General features: G+C 45.8%; 1 protein-coding gene across 2 annotated transcripts in view; it reads left to right on the forward strand.

The window, feature by feature from the left end:
• The window catches only part of TTLL11 (tubulin tyrosine ligase like 11), a 1,410,454-nt gene that overhangs the window by 300,304 nt on the left and 1,089,542 nt on the right, over positions 1-20,608 (forward strand). For both annotated transcript variants that reach the window (XR_011268496.1, XM_069609505.1), the window contains exon 3: positions 16,641-16,774. Coding sequence is in view for 1 of the 2 variants with exons in the window: in XM_069609505.1 (XP_069465606.1) it covers positions 16,641-16,774 (134 nt within the window). In the remaining variant the exon portion in view is untranslated. The remainder of the gene's footprint in view (positions 1-16,640; positions 16,775-20,608) is intronic.

Here is a 20,608-nt window from a genome sequence, read left to right on the forward strand (position 1 = left end):
GATTCCAGGCGTTCTTTTAATGTGCTGAAAATCCCAATTTGGCAGAATGTTCAGCCGCAGCACAGTCTCTTGCTGATGCATCTGTATTTTGTAGAAATAAATACTTGTAATCCTCGCAAGCAGTGACGTGGCCTTTTTCCCTGGCGGGTTGTATTTTCTCTGGTGTGAGCGTGCAGAGGCATGCCTTAGTGACCCCCAACGTGATCCCTGGAATTCCCCCCCCCCCCGGCCCCACCACTGTGCCGACTGAGGCTTCCAGGTTGCTTAACCTAAGGGGACGTGCCCACCTGCAGCGACCAGTCCAAGACGTGTCGGTCCCAGAGGTGTGCAGGAGCCGTTTTTGCAGAATTCCTGACTGCTCTTTGAAGTGGAGCGCGGCAACGAAGATTGAGTGCAGGCCATTGTTGGAACACCCGTGACGGAGGAGTTCGGGTGAACATGCACATGTATTCCCTTGCAAGTGGTAACAAGTAGGGGAATGGTGCACGTGCATGAGAGATGGGAATTGTGTCGAATAAAGGAAGAGTGAGTGTGATTGTGTGGTAAAAAAGGATTTGGGGTGTTTTTATTTGTTAGATTTTATATTTAAATTAATTATAAGCAAGTAAAAAAAAGGAGTGTAGGGAGCATTCCCGAGTGAAGTGAGATGATGGTACCATATATTTTGTGAACACAGAGGTAAACGAGTAGGAGCTCCATATAATTAGTGCGCTCAGCTATAGTAGTATTTGTTGTTTTTAGTATTGGTTTAGTGTAGTGAAATTTCTATTCGAAGGCGTGAAGGCCCCAAGTGGGTCGTTGTTAGTATAGTATTTTAAGTATAGTGTGTGAGTGTGGTGTGACATTGGTGTGAGTGAAGGGGTGACGGGGAGGAGGGCGGACTGAAAACTGGGTTGAGTGACAACTGCGGTGTGCGCGTTGGTCGAGCATACGCTTAAGAGATTTGAGCGCGCTACTCACCAAAATGGGAGGGACCCCTTTAAAAAACATGTATAGTGCGTTGCCATTGTACAGTGACAAGAAAAAATATCGCAAGCAGTGGGCGATAGACACGAGGGGGGATGACCCGCTCCTGACCAGAGCAGGGCACCCACAATAGGGGAATGCTGGAACACATGAGTACATTTTTAGCAGCGAAGTATGAAGGAAACAACTGCTGAAGAGGAAAGAGATTTTAAATCTCTGGAAAATAATTAAGGACGTAGAGGACGCTGATGAGGGAGGGGTGCGAGACTTAGAGGAACTACTGAGGTGGGTGTGGGGGCAAGATCTCAGCAGAACATAAAGGACTGTATGCGTTAGCGGCCTGCCCAGCAATGGGCTACAATAACCTAACATACGTGCCCACTTCAGCCACAAATGTATGTTCCTAACCCAACTACTGCCCCACCTCCAGACTGATGGGGGCAAAAGGAATTAGAAGAGGCGTTGGAAGCAGCACGAGTAGAGCTGGCGCGATTAAGAGCAACAAAAGGGTAAAAGGGAGTGGACTACGCAAGTGGTGGGCTGGGGACATCTTCTTTAGGAATGACAAGCCCAGCAGCACCCACGTGGAGGAAGACTGACAAGAAAGCTGAGACCAATGGCCTAGTATCTCCTATGGAGTGGGCCGCTCATGTATAGGGTCGCTCCAACCAGCATCGCAGGCTTTTACACAGTGATGATTCCAGGCGTTCTTTTAACGTGCTGAAAATCCCAATTTGGCAGAATGTTTAGCCGCAGCAGTCTCTTGCTGATGCATTTGTATTTTGTAGAAATAAATACTTGTACATCTTATTTAGGTTAGACAGTACAGCAATAAAGGATGTGCACGTTTAGACAAGGAAGGCAAGGGGGGCGAGTAGGGAGTGCGGGATACGGGACAGTAAGGTCGGATATGGAAACTGACAGGGAGTCAAGAGATGAAAAATGTGACACAGAAGACGAGGGTGAGGGTGATACAGAAGAGGGCCAGCAGGCACCAGAAATAAACTGAGAGTAGGGAGCCTATGGAACAGGTTAAGGAGCAGGTTTGGTTGAGTGGCAGTGGCAAGGAAAAAGAGAAGTGTAGGAATGTGAGGGGGGAAACATGCAGATGCCACTATTACACAAGGGCTCGGGGAGAGCACACTACATGCCCTGGGCACAAATGTATAAAAATAACTTGATCAAGGCTTTCCTGCCCCTCACTGCAGGTGCTGGGAAATTGATCTACGCATTTGAAAAACAGACGGCAGGTGTCCCTTTAGCAATGGGGGAGATGAAATGTTTGTTGGTAGTCTAATATTATACCAGAGGACAGTGCGGGGGTTCACATCAACAGTACCACAGCTTAGCAGAGTGCAAAATAAACAGTCTGTATTCTCTGAAAGACAGGGATCATACAGGAAACAACATCTCCGGCATCCCAGCATCTGGGCCTGTGTCACCCGGTTTAATTCCCTGGTGACATTGCACACACCAATCCATCCCCAAAAACCTAAGGTGCATCCCCTTTGGGTGGCTTGGGTGCTAATACCTATAGAAATCCCCTATGTTAATCATGCCATTGGCTCACCATGTCAGGTAGCTTCGCTTGAGACTTCCCTGAAACCAGATTACTTTATTGCAGGGTCGCACGATGACCATTGGCCTGTGCAACATTCTACACCACCCCATGATCTGAGCGTCTGTATTGGTTGGACTGGCTCCCCTCAGGCATGGGACTCTGTTCTTTTCTCAGTGCTCGGTGAACCTTTTCAAGGTAATGAGAGACTGTGTTGTCCCCATTGTTGCCACTGATACGACCACCTAGCTTGAGAGAGTAGCTTCAGGTTTCAGTTTTCAGTGGACAACGCATGCATCAATCTTGTCTGCTTTGCCTGGAACAGCTCCCCTTCCCACCATGAGTAAATAGCCTTTGTTCGGTTCGGCTGGGTCACGTGTGCGAGGATCACAAAACGGAGCCTTTCTGTCTGTAATTATTGAGGATCTTATTCTGTATTTCGCAGGTAGCTCAGTGTCTCGGGAATCAGGAATTGTTCCCCCGCCCTTGTCTTTGGCTGCGAGCACAATTTTCTTCCATGTTATGTGGCCTGTGGCTTTACGTGCATTCACTTCAGTCATTCTTTGATTTCCCTGTACGTTCTAATATCTTCTTTAGAGGTTAGTTGTGGTAAAGCCCTGGTCCGTGTTTGCTTGGCTTCCTTGCATTCCGCTAGTGTAAAGGAAAGGCTTTTGACAGTATGTACATGTTTCTGTCCTCTATAGAAAGGTGTGCGCGTGTTCTGGGTATCTTCATGCAGGAATGCAAATTTGCTTCATGGCTAACGCGGCTATGTCGTGTTGTCACTAGTGACGTCACCACGGCTGGACTTTCAACCTGATCCATTGATGAGACACCTGTGTCTTTGAAACCATCAACTTTGTAAGGTTTAAAGGGTTGTCTGAGGAAATATCTCTTTGCATATGTAGGATACACTGACGTGTCTGGTGGATAGCCGAACAGAGAGTTACATCTTTTGTTTATTATTCTTGGGACTAACATGTGCATAAGGGACATGAGGGCCATTTTGGGAACCCCCTCTTCATTAGCCATTGTTGGTGACCAGGCGAGGGACATATGGGTCAAGGCTGGATACCCGGGAGTGAAATTGGATGATGATGCACACAATGGGGCACCTTTAAAAAATCATAGGGCACAAGTGTGCGATGCACTACAGCGAACATATCGGAACACCCCAGACTTAGTCTATAATGCAACATACTATGGGAGAGGATGAGGACCCTGCGTAGTACATTATTAAGCTGCAAGAGATGTGGAGTGCAGAGACTGGGTACCAGTGGGACCGATCAGTTCCTATTTTTACTTTGTCATCAAAAGGGGATTACCCAAAGAGGTGCAGAAGGTGCTCGATAAAATAGTGGCCATTGAAGCAAAAGATTGGTCAGAGATTCAGATAATAATAATACACCATTGCAAAAGATTTAAGGGTCGTGAAAAAGAAGTGCAGCGGATACATGCAGACGAAGCAAGACTCGTACAGAAAAAGCTACCTAAAATATCTGTAGAAGGGGCGGCCACACACCTGCACTGATTGAAACGGCGGGAATCGCGGAATAGTCTCCAGACGTGAGAATAGCTGCATTCTGGCCAGGAGGAGAATAAGGACAGTCTCGAGGCGTACCTCGGTACCCCTGTACCCAGAGTGGCAACAAGGTCAGCAGCACGGGAGGGGTGGCTTTAGGGGAAGAAGGGGAGGTTTGGCAGGATGGGACCTCAAGGAGCAGACATGGGTCCTTGGCAATGTTGGAGCTGTGGAAAGTGGGGACACTTTGCAAGGCAGTGTAGGAGGAGACAGGGGGCAGGATACGGCTCCTATACCAATTATCATCCACCACCCCAGCCACAACCACAGGTACCAACACAGAGGGTGACACCTATTTCCTATGAAATACATCAAGCATATACTCAACTGCCACCTCGACCACCAGGCGCACAAAGGCGTAACCCACAAATGCAGCTGCTACCACTACCCCAACAGCACACCATGTACTTGAATAGTATGCCAACAGCTAACACGGTGCCAAACAGCACTGTTGTACCCTATGGGGTTTGAGTGTGATCGGGGGCAAACATTTTCCTGCTCCCAGGGACTAACGCATACCCCGACTAGCCCACAGAAAGCTCTCGCATGCCCTGTACTATCTGGGTAAAGGTCTGGGTACTATCTGGGTAAAGGTCTGTGGAAAGCAAATTGGAACCGGAAGGATATGGATCGGGCATGGGTAAACTTGTGTATGTGGCTAGGGCTTCCCTAGCTTTGCTGTACATTGTGAGTGGAAGGAGGGGATATTTTAGAGCCCCCTCCCCCCTTTTTCTGCACTTCCTGGGTAGATCCAGCCACGGCTGCTTTGGGGCCAGGGCCCCGGCCCCGGAGCACTCGTGCGGGAATAATCCTGGAACTGCGACCCCCCCCCTTGTGACGTCCCTCATATTAATATAGAACCAGAGATGGTAAGACTCAATTTTGTAAACTACCAACTCATTTTGTAATGTTAAAACAATTCTGTGATTCCAATGCAAGCCTGCGGCTCTCCCAGCCAGTCGCGCACAGCGAGCGAGTACTCCCAACACCCCCCTCCCCCCACTCTGTTCGCCGTCTCTGCAGTTGTTCGGTTCCCATGAGAAGACTGTCTGCGAGAATGCAACAAAATCCACACTGTATCTTCTGCCTTCCGTCTTATTTCACTGACCCAGATACAGTCCTGAACAGGGGCCAGGGCAAAAGCTATTTGTCTCCATAAACCCGCCCAACACCCCCACAGACCCTGGCCATAAAAAAACATGATGCCCCCAGGATAGAATCAACAGCTAAGAATGACCCTCAAGTTCGGCTTTGATCCTGTATGCTGTCACGTAGACAGAGCCAATATATCACTTTCAAACAGGATCATGTAAACCTAATGTGGGCCAATGTGTATAGAAGAAACCAACATAATATGTATGTATAACCAGAAATCCTCATGTTAAATCTTAACGATGAACGTATGATGTATACTAATGCGGGACATAAGAATGCTCATGGAGATAACTTGCGACAATGCAGTGCATAATCGATATGACCTTGTACACACCAGCATGTAGCTACCTCATATCCATTAATCTGTAAGTTCAAATGTAAATATATGTGTAACATTGTGAAAGAATAATGTAATGGCTAGTCCCTCCCAGCAAGCCATGATCTCTGTGAAAGGTGCGCATATAGGCTGCAAGACATGAACCACCTTGTTTCCTTACATATGCAAAAGATAAACATTGAACCAAGTATGCGTTTTTTGAACTTTGTTGTTTCTCTTTGTTATGGTAAGAACGTTGAGCTAAATGGGGAAATATAGTATTTTTTAACCTAGCATTTTATAAGTGCAATCCAGCAAGCCACATGTAAAAAGCCTGAATGTACAACTGTGTTCTACACTGCATTCCGGCATCTAAAAGACAAAAGCTTACCAACTCTTCGCACGCTCCGGAGGCCGTCGGCGCTGCATCCCGCATCTGAAAGACAAAACAAGGTGCGTTTAAAGACATTGGGGAACTTTAATACTCACGTGCCATTACTCCTTTCCACATCTAACCCAGTGGGTATCCCGGCACCCTGCAGCCGCTCCGAACTTGTACCTGCAAAATAAAGAGACAGTTAGAGCGCATCGTGAAGCTGGCAACAAGCGCTTACTTACGTGCTTCCAGGCGCTTCTATTCATCACACGGGCTCCATCTTCAACTCACTTCAGCCCGTCATCCGCCATCGCCGGAACCCTGCAAAACAAGAGACATCATTATTAAAGACTTTAAAGACATTTGAGTTGCTCGAAACTTACCGTTCGTGCAGTAAACGACGGACAGCAGTCCTCTGAAGTCAAGAGGCCTGCGCTACCTATCCAGTGAAGAAACTGGTTACAGCACCCTGCCCCGAGGCAGATGGAGAGCTCGGCATTCACTTACCTAAGGTGAGAGCGTTAACCTGTGGGGGTCTACAGGAGAGGAGAAGAGGAAAGAGATAGGGACACCCCAATAACCCCAGTTCATTAACCCCATATTTTCTATCTGCAGACATCTTACTCCGCACGTCAGGCATACAGGGCACAGAGGTCCAGCCCAAAGAGCCAACCGGGTGCTGCACATCACCTTTGAAGATACGGTAGTCGCCCAGTCAAGACCGGCGCCTCTGCGAGAATCAGGTGAGCGTTACAAAACCCAGCCACATTTATCACAGAAGCTTGTACAGAAGAAGACATGCAACAGCACGATTGCGTCACAAACACAGGAGATGACACACCCAAAGCACATGAGAATGCACTGTCAGAAGGAGAAATATACTTTGTGGATGGGTCAGCCTCTATAGATTGTGAGACAGGAGAAAAACATGTAGGAGAAGCAGTAGTGAGGGTGGAGGACGGGGAGTTTGAAGTAATTGTGCAAAAAAGGCAACCGCCGCATTTTTCCGCCCAAGCAGCAGAATTAGTAGCGCTCATAGAAGCACCACACACCGCGAGGGGGTGCATAGTGACAATTTATACAGACTCTGCCTATATGGCAACAACAGTACATGGAGGGTTAGCAAGATGGGGGAGAAGAGAGTTCAGGAGGGCAGATGGGTCCCCAGTTCAGCACGCAACACTACTAGGGGAATTAAGTGATGCATTAAAAGAACCTGCACTTGCAGCAGTTGTGAAGTGTCAGGCCCATACGCGAGGTGATGTCATCTCACTGGGAAACACGGCAGCGAACACAGCTGCAAAGGATGCCTCCTATTTGCCAAAACCCCCAACAGGTGAGTACATATTACAGAAGGTAGTAGAAGATGCACAACCAGATGGGTTTAATTCATTACTAGTCTCTCAAATCATTGAGATCCAACAAGATGCATCAAATGAAGAAAGGGGGATGTGGGTGAAAAGAGGGTGTAGTCAGTCAGCCACAGACCTGCTATGGAGACAGAATAACACTGGCAAGGTAGTGATGCCAGCAAAATTCTTTGAGGTAGGTTGCATTTAAACAGTTACACTTCCCAGCCCTCAATTCAAAGCAGCACATCATAGCAGACACAAGAAAATTGGTTTGCCCCCGGAGTACAGGAATAGGTAACCAAGCTGATAATATAATGCATCACCTGCCAAACGTATAATTCTGGCATGACATTACGGACCCTTAGGGGAACATTACTAAAACCTGTAGGACCCTTCAGAGAACTACATATAGATTGCGCAGATATGGGAGAGCGCTATTTGATTGTTGTTGTGTACCCCTTTTCCCGGTGGGTGGAGCCGGCCTCTGTGCTCACCCAGGTGCACGGTGCGCTGCCAAGTTCTTAGTGAGAGAGGGGTTTCCCCGCTGGGGTATCTGTGACATCACACATTTTGTAAACAACATGTTTAAACACATCACTGTGATGCTAGGAATAACTCACAAGCTCTGTACGATTTATCATCCTTAATCGAATGGAGTTGTTGAAAAAATGAATGGATTGCTCAAGAGGAGACTGTCAAAACGGTGCCACACCCTCAAGAAGAACTGGGTGTATTGTTTGCCCCGGCACTTTTTGAGATGAGAAACCAACCTAGCAAGGACCACCACCTGTCACCCCATGAGATTGTGACAGGAAGGAGGATGCACACGGCCCACTCTTCCCTGTGCAGGCAATCAGACGCACACCAAAGGGCAACAGTTCTAGGAGAAGAATTCCATGAGTACCTCAGAAATTTGTCAAGAGCGGCTCAAGGTATAGCCAAACAACCAGCACCCCCATTTACACAGGAAAGCACTACTGACTCGGTAACACCAGCCACAGATAGCCCGGACTGCCAGTTGATGACAGGCGACATGGTATATGTGAGGAGTTTTGTGCGAAGATGGAATGGGCCAAGGTTCCACGGTCCATACAGGGTGATATACGGCACGCCTACTGCAGTCAAGGTTCAGGGCTTGAGGTACTGGGTGCATTTGACAGATGTTCGTAGGGCCCTTGGGGGCATGGACTGCACGGACCACGAAGGTAATAGGGACGAGCATAGCACCCAAACTTAAAAACAGACTGTGGGAATCTAAGGAGAGGTGTTGGGAATGAGAGAAGAATATAGAGATGTACCTGGAAAAAAGGGGGGGGGGGGAACGTGTAAATAAATGTATAGTTTCTCCAAGCATCGATGATGTGTGCGACAAGATGTAATATGAAATGATTTCTCTCTATCTCGCTTTCCCTCTTTTAATCTTTTTCCTTCCTGATCTAGTCGTTGAAAATGTCTATAACAATGAATTTTCCATCCTTAGCGCCAAAAAAAAAAATAATAATTTTGCTGGGGACTTGCCTCCCTCAGTTCCCCTCACCCGTGCTTGAGTTGTAGGGGAGGGACACGGAAGGACGCAGAATAGTGAAATAATGATATCCCAGAAGTTCACCTGTGAAAGCAAAAAGAGGGAACAATGAATATAGAAGGAGTCGAGTTTAAGTGGCAAAGTGTATGTATGTAAATTATAAAACGGTGATCTGCACCATTAACAAATGCTTATATTTCATTTATTAGGAGCTACAATGGGCATGGATGAGGCCCCGACTGCAACAGTTAATAGTGTAGATAGAAATAGAAGGAGATGTGTATCCTAGTTATTCATTTGAGTGCATGTTGTTTGTATGTGCAGTATTCTTCTTTTCCACACTGTCTGGCCTGTTTTTGTATTGGATCATCACGTATATTTCAGTTAATACTGGCTAGGGGGGTGTGGGTATAGAAAAAAAGGGACCCATCTAATTTGGGATGGTACAAAGTTCATATGGGCATAAAAGGACCAAGAAAATGACTACAATGGCACTCCAGGTATTACACCCAGTGAAGCAATGCAACCCATCCCCCAGCCCTCATGTGAATGAATCAAATTTCAGTGTGTATACAATGAATGACCGAACTCCCTTGGAAATTACGTGGGTACAGAATCACCCATACTCCACAACCATGGCAGTTTCTGAAACAGCCACGGTAAAATTACCAAACCACTGGAGAGGGGAATGATGACGACAACCAAATGGCCTCCACTTATTATAACTTAAACACACAATGGGAGAACCGCGAGGGTGAAAATGAGGCCCAGGAGAGTGGGAGGGGTGGGCAGAGGAAGAGGGATCCACAACGGGAAAAGTGGGAAGAGCATTATAAATTCAGCTTAGACACAGTTGATGACCCCCAACACCCACACCAGACAAACAAATGTTATGCTGACATGAGCAACATGGCTAAGCAAACTAACGAAAGTTGTGTGCTCACTTATACCCCATGTCTCAGGCACACCTAAGGTGTTGCTGCCACAGGAAATTCCATTTGCAGAGGCGCAATGTTTCCTACATCTTGCGCTGTGTCGTATAAAAAATACTTTTCAAGCACAGAGTTCCATTTGAACTTTTGCAGAACGAGCGAACATGCTACTCCCAGCCGCAAGGAGTAATTGGTGTGAAAGAGCCTTTCCTGTTAATCAAGGGAACACTGCACATGGAAAATAAATGGCATCAGGATGCGAGGGTTGTCTGAAGAGAAATTCTCATGGGTACAGAAAACATGCGCTCCCATATGGACTGAACACGTACCTAAACTCACTTGGGTTACCGGCAAAAGGGAGAACCCTTCAAATTGAAACAGAACATTAGTTATGAACTGTGTTTTCATGGAGAAGGGAAAAGGGACATGGGGGGGTGGGGGAAACAAAAACCACAGCAAAACTTGCATAATTCCTGACATGAGAAAAGGAACGGCCGCAATGGACACATACTGGGTTTGCAGCAACATGGCATACCTGCATCTCCTGCAATCCTGGAGAGGAACGTGTTCCTTGGCAATGCTACATTCTCCATTGATGGTGATCCCAGCAAGCCATATCCATGTCAAAAAAACACACGTGCGGCGGCCCCAGAAGAACCATCCCCAACATCGCCTGAAGCGAGCCCTGTGTACACCATAGACAAAGGTGTGCAATACTCGCTCCGAAGGAAGAAATGATCCTCGAACCACATTTTGGCCAAATCTTCAGAGCTCCTGGCACAAATAGCGGATTGATTCCGATTGTTCAGCTCCGTAGAGACATTCTTTGCCTCCCTCATTCCCAGCATCCAGGCGAGAGCAAATGCCAAATGGTTACAGATTACAAGGTGGGAGCTCATCCAGTTGGCCAACGACACTGAAGAAGGGTTTAATGCCATCAAAGTGGAGCTCAGACCCCTGCGTTTAATGACAATGCAAAACAGGTATGTGCTTGACTTGTTGACAGCAATCAATGGAGGTGTTGGCCGAAGAATCGGGAGCGCATGTTGTACATTTGTACCTTTAGCAGGACGAAGGAGGGGCACAGCCCAGCATCTGGTTTGACAATCTTTTTTTCCTGGGTGCCTTCTTGGCTAGGAATAACGGTAAAAACTCCTCATAGCACTCATCGTCTTTTTACTTCTCATTTTTTGTGTGTTTCAATTGGGACTTCGATGATGCGCAAATGCAGTGCCAAATGGTACAATGATGATGGTGACAATGGGTCGTGCAAATGGTGTGGCACAAATAAAACACGAGGCGGAGGTGCAAACAGGAAATAGCTCCAAGCCCAAATATAGAATGACTGCTATATATAACACAGGGCACATAGTAGACAGTTTATATCACACGACCATAAAATAACCTAGGGAATTAGAATGGTACAAGGAGGTGTGGGTAGATATGGAAGGTGATGGAGTGTGTTGTGTGTGTGTATATATATATATATATATATATATATATATGAGCTGGACCCCGGATGAATATGCTAGAAGAGGACATGGCCTCAGAGCGGTATGTAGGGCATGGATGCCAAAGAAAGGGACACCTGCATTGGAAGAAGCAGTAGCAGAAGAGGAGGAACGTAAGAGATTGGGACGATTACAGTATTCGTTACTTAAGTAACGAAAGCGGGGAATGAGTGGAAGGAGGGGATATTTTAGACCCCCCCCTCCCCTATTCCTGCACTTCCTGGGTAGTCCCAGTCGTGGCTGCTTTGGGTCCAGGTCCCCAGCCCCGGAGCACTCGCGTGGGAGTACCCCTGGAACTGCGACCCCCTCCCCTTGTGGCGTCCCTCATAGTAATATAGAAGCAGAGATGGATAAGACTCCATTTTGTAAACCTCCAACTCCGTTTTGTAATGTTAAAACAATTGTGTGATTCCAATGCAAGCCTGTGGCTCTCCCAGCCAGGCGCGAACAGCAAGCGAGTACCTGCCCCCACCTCCTCCCCCTGTCGCCGTCTCTGCAGTTGTTCGGTTCCCATGAAAAGACTGCCTGCGAGAATGCAACAAAATCCACACTGTATCTTCTGCATTCAGTCTTACTTCACTGACCCAGATACAGCCCTGAACAGGGGCCAGGGCAAAAGCTATTTGTCTCCATAAACCCGCCCAACACCCCCACAGATCCTGGCCATAAAAACATGATGCCCCCAGGATAGAGTCAACAGCTAAGAATGACCCTCGAGTTCGGCTTTGATCCTTTATGCTGCAACGTAGACAGAGCCAATATACCTCTTTCAAACAGGATCATGTAAATCTAATCTGGGCCAATGTGTATAAGTAACCAACATAATATGTATGTATAACCAGAAAGCCTCATGTTAAATCTTAACAATGAACGTATGATGTATACTAATGCGGGACATAAGAATGCTCATGGAGATATCTTGCGACAGTGCAATGCATAATCGATATGACCTTGTACACACCAGCACGTAGCTACCTCATGTCCATTACTCTGTAAATTGAAATGTAAATATATGTGTAACATTGTGAAAGACTAATGTAATGGCTAGTCCCTCCCAGCAAGCCATGATCTTGCTGGGATAAAAAAAAAAACTCAAAACCTCTCTCTTTAACTAAAATTCCTCTACCTACTGCCATTCAGGCACACACTGCTAACTATTGCTACTGCCCAAACTGTATGCATGTATGCCTCTGTATGCTGTAACTAAGACGCGCTTTCCCTGTAACCAGCGCTATTCTGTAACCAGCGCCACGATGCCTCAGGGCTGATTCTGTGCGCTTAACAAATGCGAATAAATAAATAAATCTCTGTAAAAGGTGCGCATATAGGACGCAAGTCATGAACCGCCTCGTTTCCTTACATATGCAAAAGATAAACATTGATCCAAGTATGTGTTTTTTTAACTTTGTTGTTTCTCTTTGTTATGGTAAGAACGTTGAGCTAAATGGGAAATATAGTATGTTTTAACCTAGTATGATTTAAGTGCAACCCAGCAAGCCACGTGTAAAAGCCTGAATGTACAACTGTGTTCTAAACAGCCCTGTCTCGTTGTGCAACAAGAAAATAACTCGCAGGGAAGCCTCGACTCTCCCATGCCATCAGGGTGTCAAAATAGTTCAGCAAAGAGTTAAAGATGTTTGGACACTTGATCATTGAATCCCCACAATGAAATATACACCCATAATGATATGTGCTTTTTGCCACCCAGTCATTTCAGTCATATATTCAGAATCTCCTTTGTTGTTACCAGGTGGACACTCTAGAACATACAATGACCCCAAGAGCTCTACCCCATAGTCAGTATATCCCTAATTGTCTAAACTAATCATGTACAGCATTTAACAGATGAAGTCTGATCTATGATCGGTAGTAAATAACATACCTTTGAACTATGCTTTTGCAAGGATTAAGATACAGGTCTCTGAGGTCACTGGACAAACAAATCACGGTAGCGAATGAATGGGAATGTGTGGCCACAAGGGCAAATGTTACATGTCTTCGGTGATACAAGAAACATGAATCTTAACACAGCATACCAACATGATGAGCCCAGCTGACCGATTGACCCGGGACACAACGTCATCGAGCCACGGGCCTTCAAACCAATCGAACACCTCCGGCCTTATGGCACCTATAGGTGACCACTCTTAGTGTCCAATCCCGATTGTCTTTGTGCCCCCTAAGCCTTCCCACAGTTGATGACGTTTTTAGTGTATATAACTACACTGTAACATGTTTTCTGCAGAGCGCTCTTTGCTTGAGCAGAGTAGATTCTGCTTGCCCTATTTTAGATGAAGCTTTCGTTACCTCCAGCACTTGGTCTTGGTCTCATTCCCTCTTGGGATGTGTCATTATTGACTCCGTTCGGAGGTTTAACTGTATTTTTGGGGGTCTCTCACTTACAGTTGTGTCCAGCTGCTGTTGAAAAATGCACCAGTGGCTGGACTGTGGTATGGATATTCTACTAGTAGATGAAGAGGTGAAAAAGTAATAGTACAGCAGTCATTACACTGAGTAACCAGTGCAAGGTGTAGTTCTACATCTGTGAAAAGGTGCTAGGGACACAGGAATCAGTGTTATGTTTCTTTTTTTGTTTTTGGATGCAGATTGCCCTAAAGTTTTTTTTATAGCAAACAGGTTGTGTGTGTATATATAGTCAGTGGTCGAAGTGTACTAAAAGAAGCAGTGTAACTCTGTTCCCTGCTGGCCTGCCCTCGCTCCCCACAAACCCCATCTCCACAACGTTCCTGCACGCGCAATCCAAACCCCAAAACAAACACACCTGCTATTTAAGGCAATGTTCAGTTCAGTGCATTGAAATGCAAGTTTCAACTTCTTCTCACACTTTTATTTTGCCATCTTTGGTTTCTCGCCACAATTTTTCAAATTACTAAAACTGCTGTATACTGGCCCTACTGCTGCAGTAGTGATGAATGGTATTACATCTACTGCTTGTGACCTACATTTGGGTACAAGACAGGGATTCCCTGTGTCTCCCCTCCTATACGCTCTTAATATTGAACATTAGAGGCTAAACTTCGAACCGACCCGGGTCGGACAGGAAAACAACAGGAGACAGAAGAACACCGGGTGGCCCTTTATGTAGACAATTTCTTTATTTGTAGAAGTAATTACAAGACTATACTCCTGAGTCTGCGCCAACGATTACAATACTGTTATAAACTGGGCAAAGTTTGAGTTCCTTCCGCTAAGGCTAGACATCTCCTGGGACCATGGTTGGGTAGCCCCCTTTAGACTCCAACTCCATTATATCACATACCTAGGGGTTCAAATCTGCCTGACCCGGAGTGAAATACTCCAACTAAATTACCCTCCGATTCTACTAAAAATCAAACAAGACCTACTGAGATGGGACTCATTCCCATCATCCTTCTCCAGAAGGATTAATGCATTAAAAATTAACTGTGTATCGAAGTCAAATGTCTAATTCTCTGAACATCTATATATCTAAATTTGTTTGGAGGGCAAAAAAGCGCAACTGACTTGAAATCCTTCAGGCTTCTAAAGTGAACCTTGGCCAAGCGTTACCGATATGGAGAACATATAGCCAGGCGGTGCAAGTATGCTGGGCCAAACGCTGGCTCAAAGAAGCAGACCTGGCCAGCTGTAAAACAATGGAATTGGCCCTATTCACTCCGCTTGCGCCGGTCGAGGCCCTGGCTATCCCCCTGAACCCGTCAAAATTAAAAAGCACCCGGTACTGGGACCAATGCTTGCGCAATGGTTTAGACTCTGGACGATGCTGGGCTCTCCAGTTCAAGTGACCCCAGGCTGGAATAGTGTCGGGGCCCTGCTGTCATATGAGCTACACCACAGGCTACATCCCAATCAAGATGCAATGTGGCAACATGTTCGGGTAATGGACCTCTATGAAGATCAATCCCCGCTTTGCTTCCTGGGTGGGAGGCGACTGCTTGGGCTGGGTGAATCAGACTGGCTCCAGTATATGACCCTACTATTGAGATCCACAAATATACCACATACCAATCCCGTACGGCCCCTCCGACTGCAGGGGAATCAGAAATGGAGCAAAACAAGACAGCATACCCACATTTACGTAACTTTTACACAATATGCACCCCCAATAATCTAGTATGCATCCATATTCTTGCATCCAAGTGGTCCGGCGATCTGGGGACTCTGTTAGACCCTGGCGATCTGTATGAGTTTTTTTTGAAGCCATACCAATGCTCTTGGTTAACATTTTCGCAACCGTGACATTCAATACAAGCTCATCCAAAGGATGTATCATAAACCAAGCAAACTATTTCAGATGGGTCTTTCGCACGCCCCAGACTGCTGGCGACTATGTGGGGGTCTTGGAACGCTGGGACACATCCTGTATTCTTGCCCGAGGATAGAGACATTTTGGAGCAAGGTACACAGGCAGATCTCGCTCTTAGACGGGGCAGAGTTCGATGGGGCCCCGGGCCCAATGCTATTCGGGGGACAAAGGGAGGATTGGCACGCCAACCGCATGCAGCACAGGATAATACACCTAATGCTATTCGCCACTCGTAAAAGCCTGGTTCTTAACTGGAAAGCAGTTAATACACCCACCAGATCCATGTGGCAGACACTACTAGCCAAATTATGCTCCCTGGAATATAATGCCTACAAGCACTGTGATAGACCGGTGCAAGCCGCACGCTCTAGAGAACTAGCCGAACCATTGATTTGAATCCTCTGAACACAGCACGACTATAAACCAATGGGGTATGTACAGCAACCTGGATATATACATAGACGTACAAATCCGGGCAAGGGTATCGCGATGATGAGCCAAATCAAAAAAGACCATAGGGCACAAGTATACTAAAAAAGAACAGGACTGTTTCAATTAAGATGTTTGACACTTAGTAAAAAGATTTGACAAGAAAGAAACAAAACCATTCCGGAATGGTTTCTTTTTAAAATAAAATTATAGGAACAGTAAAACTTAAAAACAGAGTGTGGAGGAGCACGGCCGAAAATGGCGACTTATATTTTTTAACCCTTCACACCACATATATATGCGGGGGATACCCCCTTTATTAATATTATATTCTATACCCCCCACATATATATGTGGTGTAAGGGTGGGGAGTAAAAAAAAAGTCAGCATTTTCGGCGGTCGTAATTGTCAGGTCGACATTTTGGTACAATTCCCTCCCAACCGCTTCCACCTACTTCGACCAATGTATGTAGTTCAATGTGCTATATTCGTGCATTATTGTATGTGCAAATCATGTTAAGATACTTTACATACGACAATTGAATAATTCTTGGATACTGAGGGTTAAGTGCCTAACCATTCAGACATATATTTTTTCTCCTTTTTTTATTTTATTTTTTATTTTTTACCAGGCATGATCGAAATGGTCCGTAAAATTACCCTGAGCCGATCAGTGCGAACAATGCAGGAGCTGTTCCCGGAAGAGTACAACTTCTATCCGCGCTCCTGGATTCTGCCTGAAGAGTACCACCTCTTTGCTGCTGAGGTAGATTATTCCTTTGTACACTGCAAGGGTAGGACATGCTGGTGCCAGTCCTTTCTTGTGATGATAATTTAGCATTGATCATAGATGGAGATGTTACATACATGAGCTTGACTGACAAATGGGTGCATTGTTTTGTACGTTTCAGTTACTTACTGCTTTTAGGGAATAGTTTTACACATCACAATTGAGTCGCAGTGAAAATGCTTACGGGCTTGCCGCAGACATCTGTGTGACTTGCAAGTCTCAAGTTTGAAACCCAGCAGGGTTAACTTCACCTTTTATCTTTGAGATTAATGAGTTTTTTTTATCCAATAATTCTCCTCTATGAATATTGATACTTGCATAAGCCCTTGTGCTAGCAAATACTTTTACAAAGTACTCACAAGAGTGTTTGTTCATATTGTAAGTATTATGGAGTAGTATGAAATTATGGTTGATCACTGCGACCACATATAGTTGCGACGGCCGAAAATGCTGATTTTATTTTTTTATTTTCATTTTTTTAATTGAAACCCCTTTACATCACACAGAGATGCGGGGCCAGACCCCTGCAACCTCCCCCCCATATTACTATAATACCCCAGCCCCCCCACATATATATGTGGTGTAAAGGGGGGAGTTTAAAAAAAAATAAAGTCTGGCATTTCGGCTGTCGCAATTGTGAGGGCAACATTTTGGGCCATTTCCGTCTTAACCAGGATGTTTGTAGTAATGTTTCACTCCCTAACTACGTTGTTCTGTTGTCTGCAAGACAGTAAATTGTATTTAATCTTCCTGTCGATGGCGACGTCCTGAAAGGGAGTGTAGCCAGTTTCTCCTCTGGCAAAAATATTTTACTCCATAGATGCATGAACACCATACACATTTTATTAACACGTACAGTTTACAAATCATTTTTAAAATGAAGCATTTAGCATAGAAACTACTGCTGACCTTTGAGTTTGCAGATGTTACTTTCACCAAAATGACTTAAGTTCTGGTTGATGAGCACAATCATAGAAAAATAAGAGAGATCCGGATCTCTGCAGGAAAGTGGACCCATACTCTTGAGACAATGTCCCCCTGCCTGACTCGGGGGGGCTTCTAGGAAGGGGAGACGGGTGTTTGGTGCCACCCCAAGCCACTTGGTGTTGGGCCAAGTGGCTCTATGTGGAGGACCACCTTACCTTGTCCCCAATACATGACAAGGCACAAACACATGGCTTCAGGGCTGACCGGCCCTAAAGGCTTCAACCTAAAATGTTGTTATACTCTGCGTTGTAAGAGAAAGGCTCCCCCACCCCAAAAGGGAGAGTCTGCAGCTCACTCTAGCTGTTCCTATATCTTCAATACTGAAAAGGAATGCTTTCTTTATAAAGGAAATGTTCTGTTTCACCTATGAAGGGAATAACGGAATGCGTACATTGCAGAACTTTAAAAGCTTACCCAGAGGATTAACACTGCAGCACTTTAACAAATGCAGGCACCTCCAAGGGGGTGGTGGTGGGGAGGTCAGAGGAAATAATCTCAAGATGCAAGATGGTTGACTGGCCAGACATAGGGTTGGTTCTACCCCCTGAGTTCAAAGCAATCCCAGGTGGGATAAGCTGATGGAAGATGGCCAGTCTTAGCCCTGACTTAATCACTGCCCAGAGATGCAGAATGTCAGTGCAGGATCCACACAGGGGAAGAGTGCACCATCTATAAATAAAGCTAGCCCCAGTTGCTGAGTGTGGGTTGTTGGAGTAGCTTCTGGCAGGGGGTTTGAGCAGTTTGGAGCATGATCCAAGGACTGTGGAGCAGTGGAGGCTTTTGGAGACAAAAGGAGAGAGAAGGAGGAGGTGGTGACAGACTAAAGGAGGTAGTAACATCAGTGGGTGGACCAGAGGATTTGATGGTCATGGTAAGATCATGAGGTAATGGCGTGAGTCAGGAAGTGGTGCTAACAACAGAAACTGATGGGGGGAAGATCTGTAGAAGGGGGTCTTACTACGAGGAGATGGTAAGAGTTTGGGAGAGGTCATCAAATCGGGAGGTTGCGAAGACGTGGGGGAGGTGGTTATAACAGTAGGAGGTGACTGGGATACGGTGAAGATGGTAGTAATAGGAGTAGATTGTGAGAGTCTGGAACAGGTGGTAAAATCAAAAAGATGTGTAGGAGGTGGCCTTGTTAGGAGGAGGTTGTACGTGTTTGGCAGATGTGGTAAAATCAAGAGGAGATGGCGAAGACCTTTAGGAGGTGGTTATAGCAGGAGGAGGTGTATCATGAGGAGGAGGTAGTGAACCCAAGATGGTTGTAAGAGCAGGAGGAGGGAGTGAAGAAGATGGAGCATGCAGGGATGTGAAGACTGGGTTGGGCCAAGGCAAGGCCGATAAAGCTGTAGGTAGAACAAGAACCGGCCCAGGAGAACCGAGCAGAAGAAGAGCGCAATTGAGAGAGAGGTGGTTCATGGGGGGTCGTCCAGGGGCACACCTCTGAAGGTGGAGAGGGTTCCTGTGTTCGAGAGACAGGTAGTGGGATTTTCTCGCTCCAACTCTAACCCTTGAAGAACCTCGGGTTTTACAGATCGCTTCTGGAGGCAACACAGTGACTGACCTCCAGAAACAGACTTGGCCCTTGACCTGTGGAGGAGATATCTGGTTTGCCCAAAAGGATTGCCCACTGCCATGGGACGAGAGGTCGTGGCACCCAGGGGTAAGAGACTTCGTTTTATTGGCACTAGGACATTTTCGTTTGCTATTTTGACTTTTGTGGTGCCCAGTTTTGCTTGTAAAATAAGACTTTAAACGTCGTCTTCTGCATTGTTTGTACATCCCGCTAAGAGCTCTCAAATTACCTATTTGGGAGAGAGTGATAGAATGTCATACCTAAAACCTGGACATCATCTCACTTTTTGGAAAGCCACAGCATCATTTTGTGAGTAAATGACTTTGGTGATATAACGAGCAACGTTTAATATGGCAAGAAGACAGATGCACATATCCTGGCTTATCTTTTTCAAGTGTGAAAAACCAGATGAAAAACAGTAACAAATTGATTAGGAAGGTCCCCACAGAGTCGACCTCTGGAAAAGTTCAAAGAAAATAAAGACAATCGGTCTCCTTCAGAATTTCTTCTGAGGCTCCACAACTGAATGACACATTTTAAATACAGACTTCCTGGCTCATATTTTTTAGAAGTTTGTTTCTTCTTTCTGGACTTGATCCTACGTAACCTTTAAAACAAATGCAGTTTCACACTGGGAAGACAATGCACAACTGCAAGAATAATGAGGGAGCACATCCTTATAGTCTGCTCATCGTTTAAGAAACAAGTCTGCTAACCAACGCTGATCGTGCGAGCAACAGGATATGGCAAAGTCAAACCGTGTAAAGAAAAACATCAATTATTTAGTTGGACCATAAATCCACTACACTCCTGGTTATTTCGATTTCCAGGATACAGATCATATGTTTGCAGTTCTATGATAGTTACAGTGGTACTTGCCATGTTGATAGCAGGGGCCTACAACGGTGACTGTTTACGACCCGACAGAAAGGTCAGAACTGTAATCGCTGGACATCACTCACTTTCTGCTGCACGAGCCTGGTCAAGCAAAGCATGATCGGGACAACATTGTGGGAGTAAAGCTCCCCAGAAGTGGACAACCAGATGACACCTAAACAGCCTTGTTTCCTAATAAGGATATAGGATATAGTTTACACAAACCCCCTACAACAATATCTCTGCTGCCAACTGAAACTTGGTTCTGAAATAAATAATCAAATTCGCCAGCTGTAGTACACTTTGGAGGGGGTGGTTTTGCTGCCTTATGGAATGTCTTTGTGAAAAGTGACATCTTTGCAGGTTCTTTC

This window comes from Ambystoma mexicanum, chromosome 8 (genome assembly GCF_040938575.1).
Source record: "Ambystoma mexicanum isolate Mex_15411 chromosome 8, UKY_AmexF1_1, whole genome shotgun sequence".
In the NCBI taxonomy this organism is placed as follows: domain Eukaryota; kingdom Metazoa; phylum Chordata; class Amphibia; order Caudata; family Ambystomatidae; genus Ambystoma; species Ambystoma mexicanum.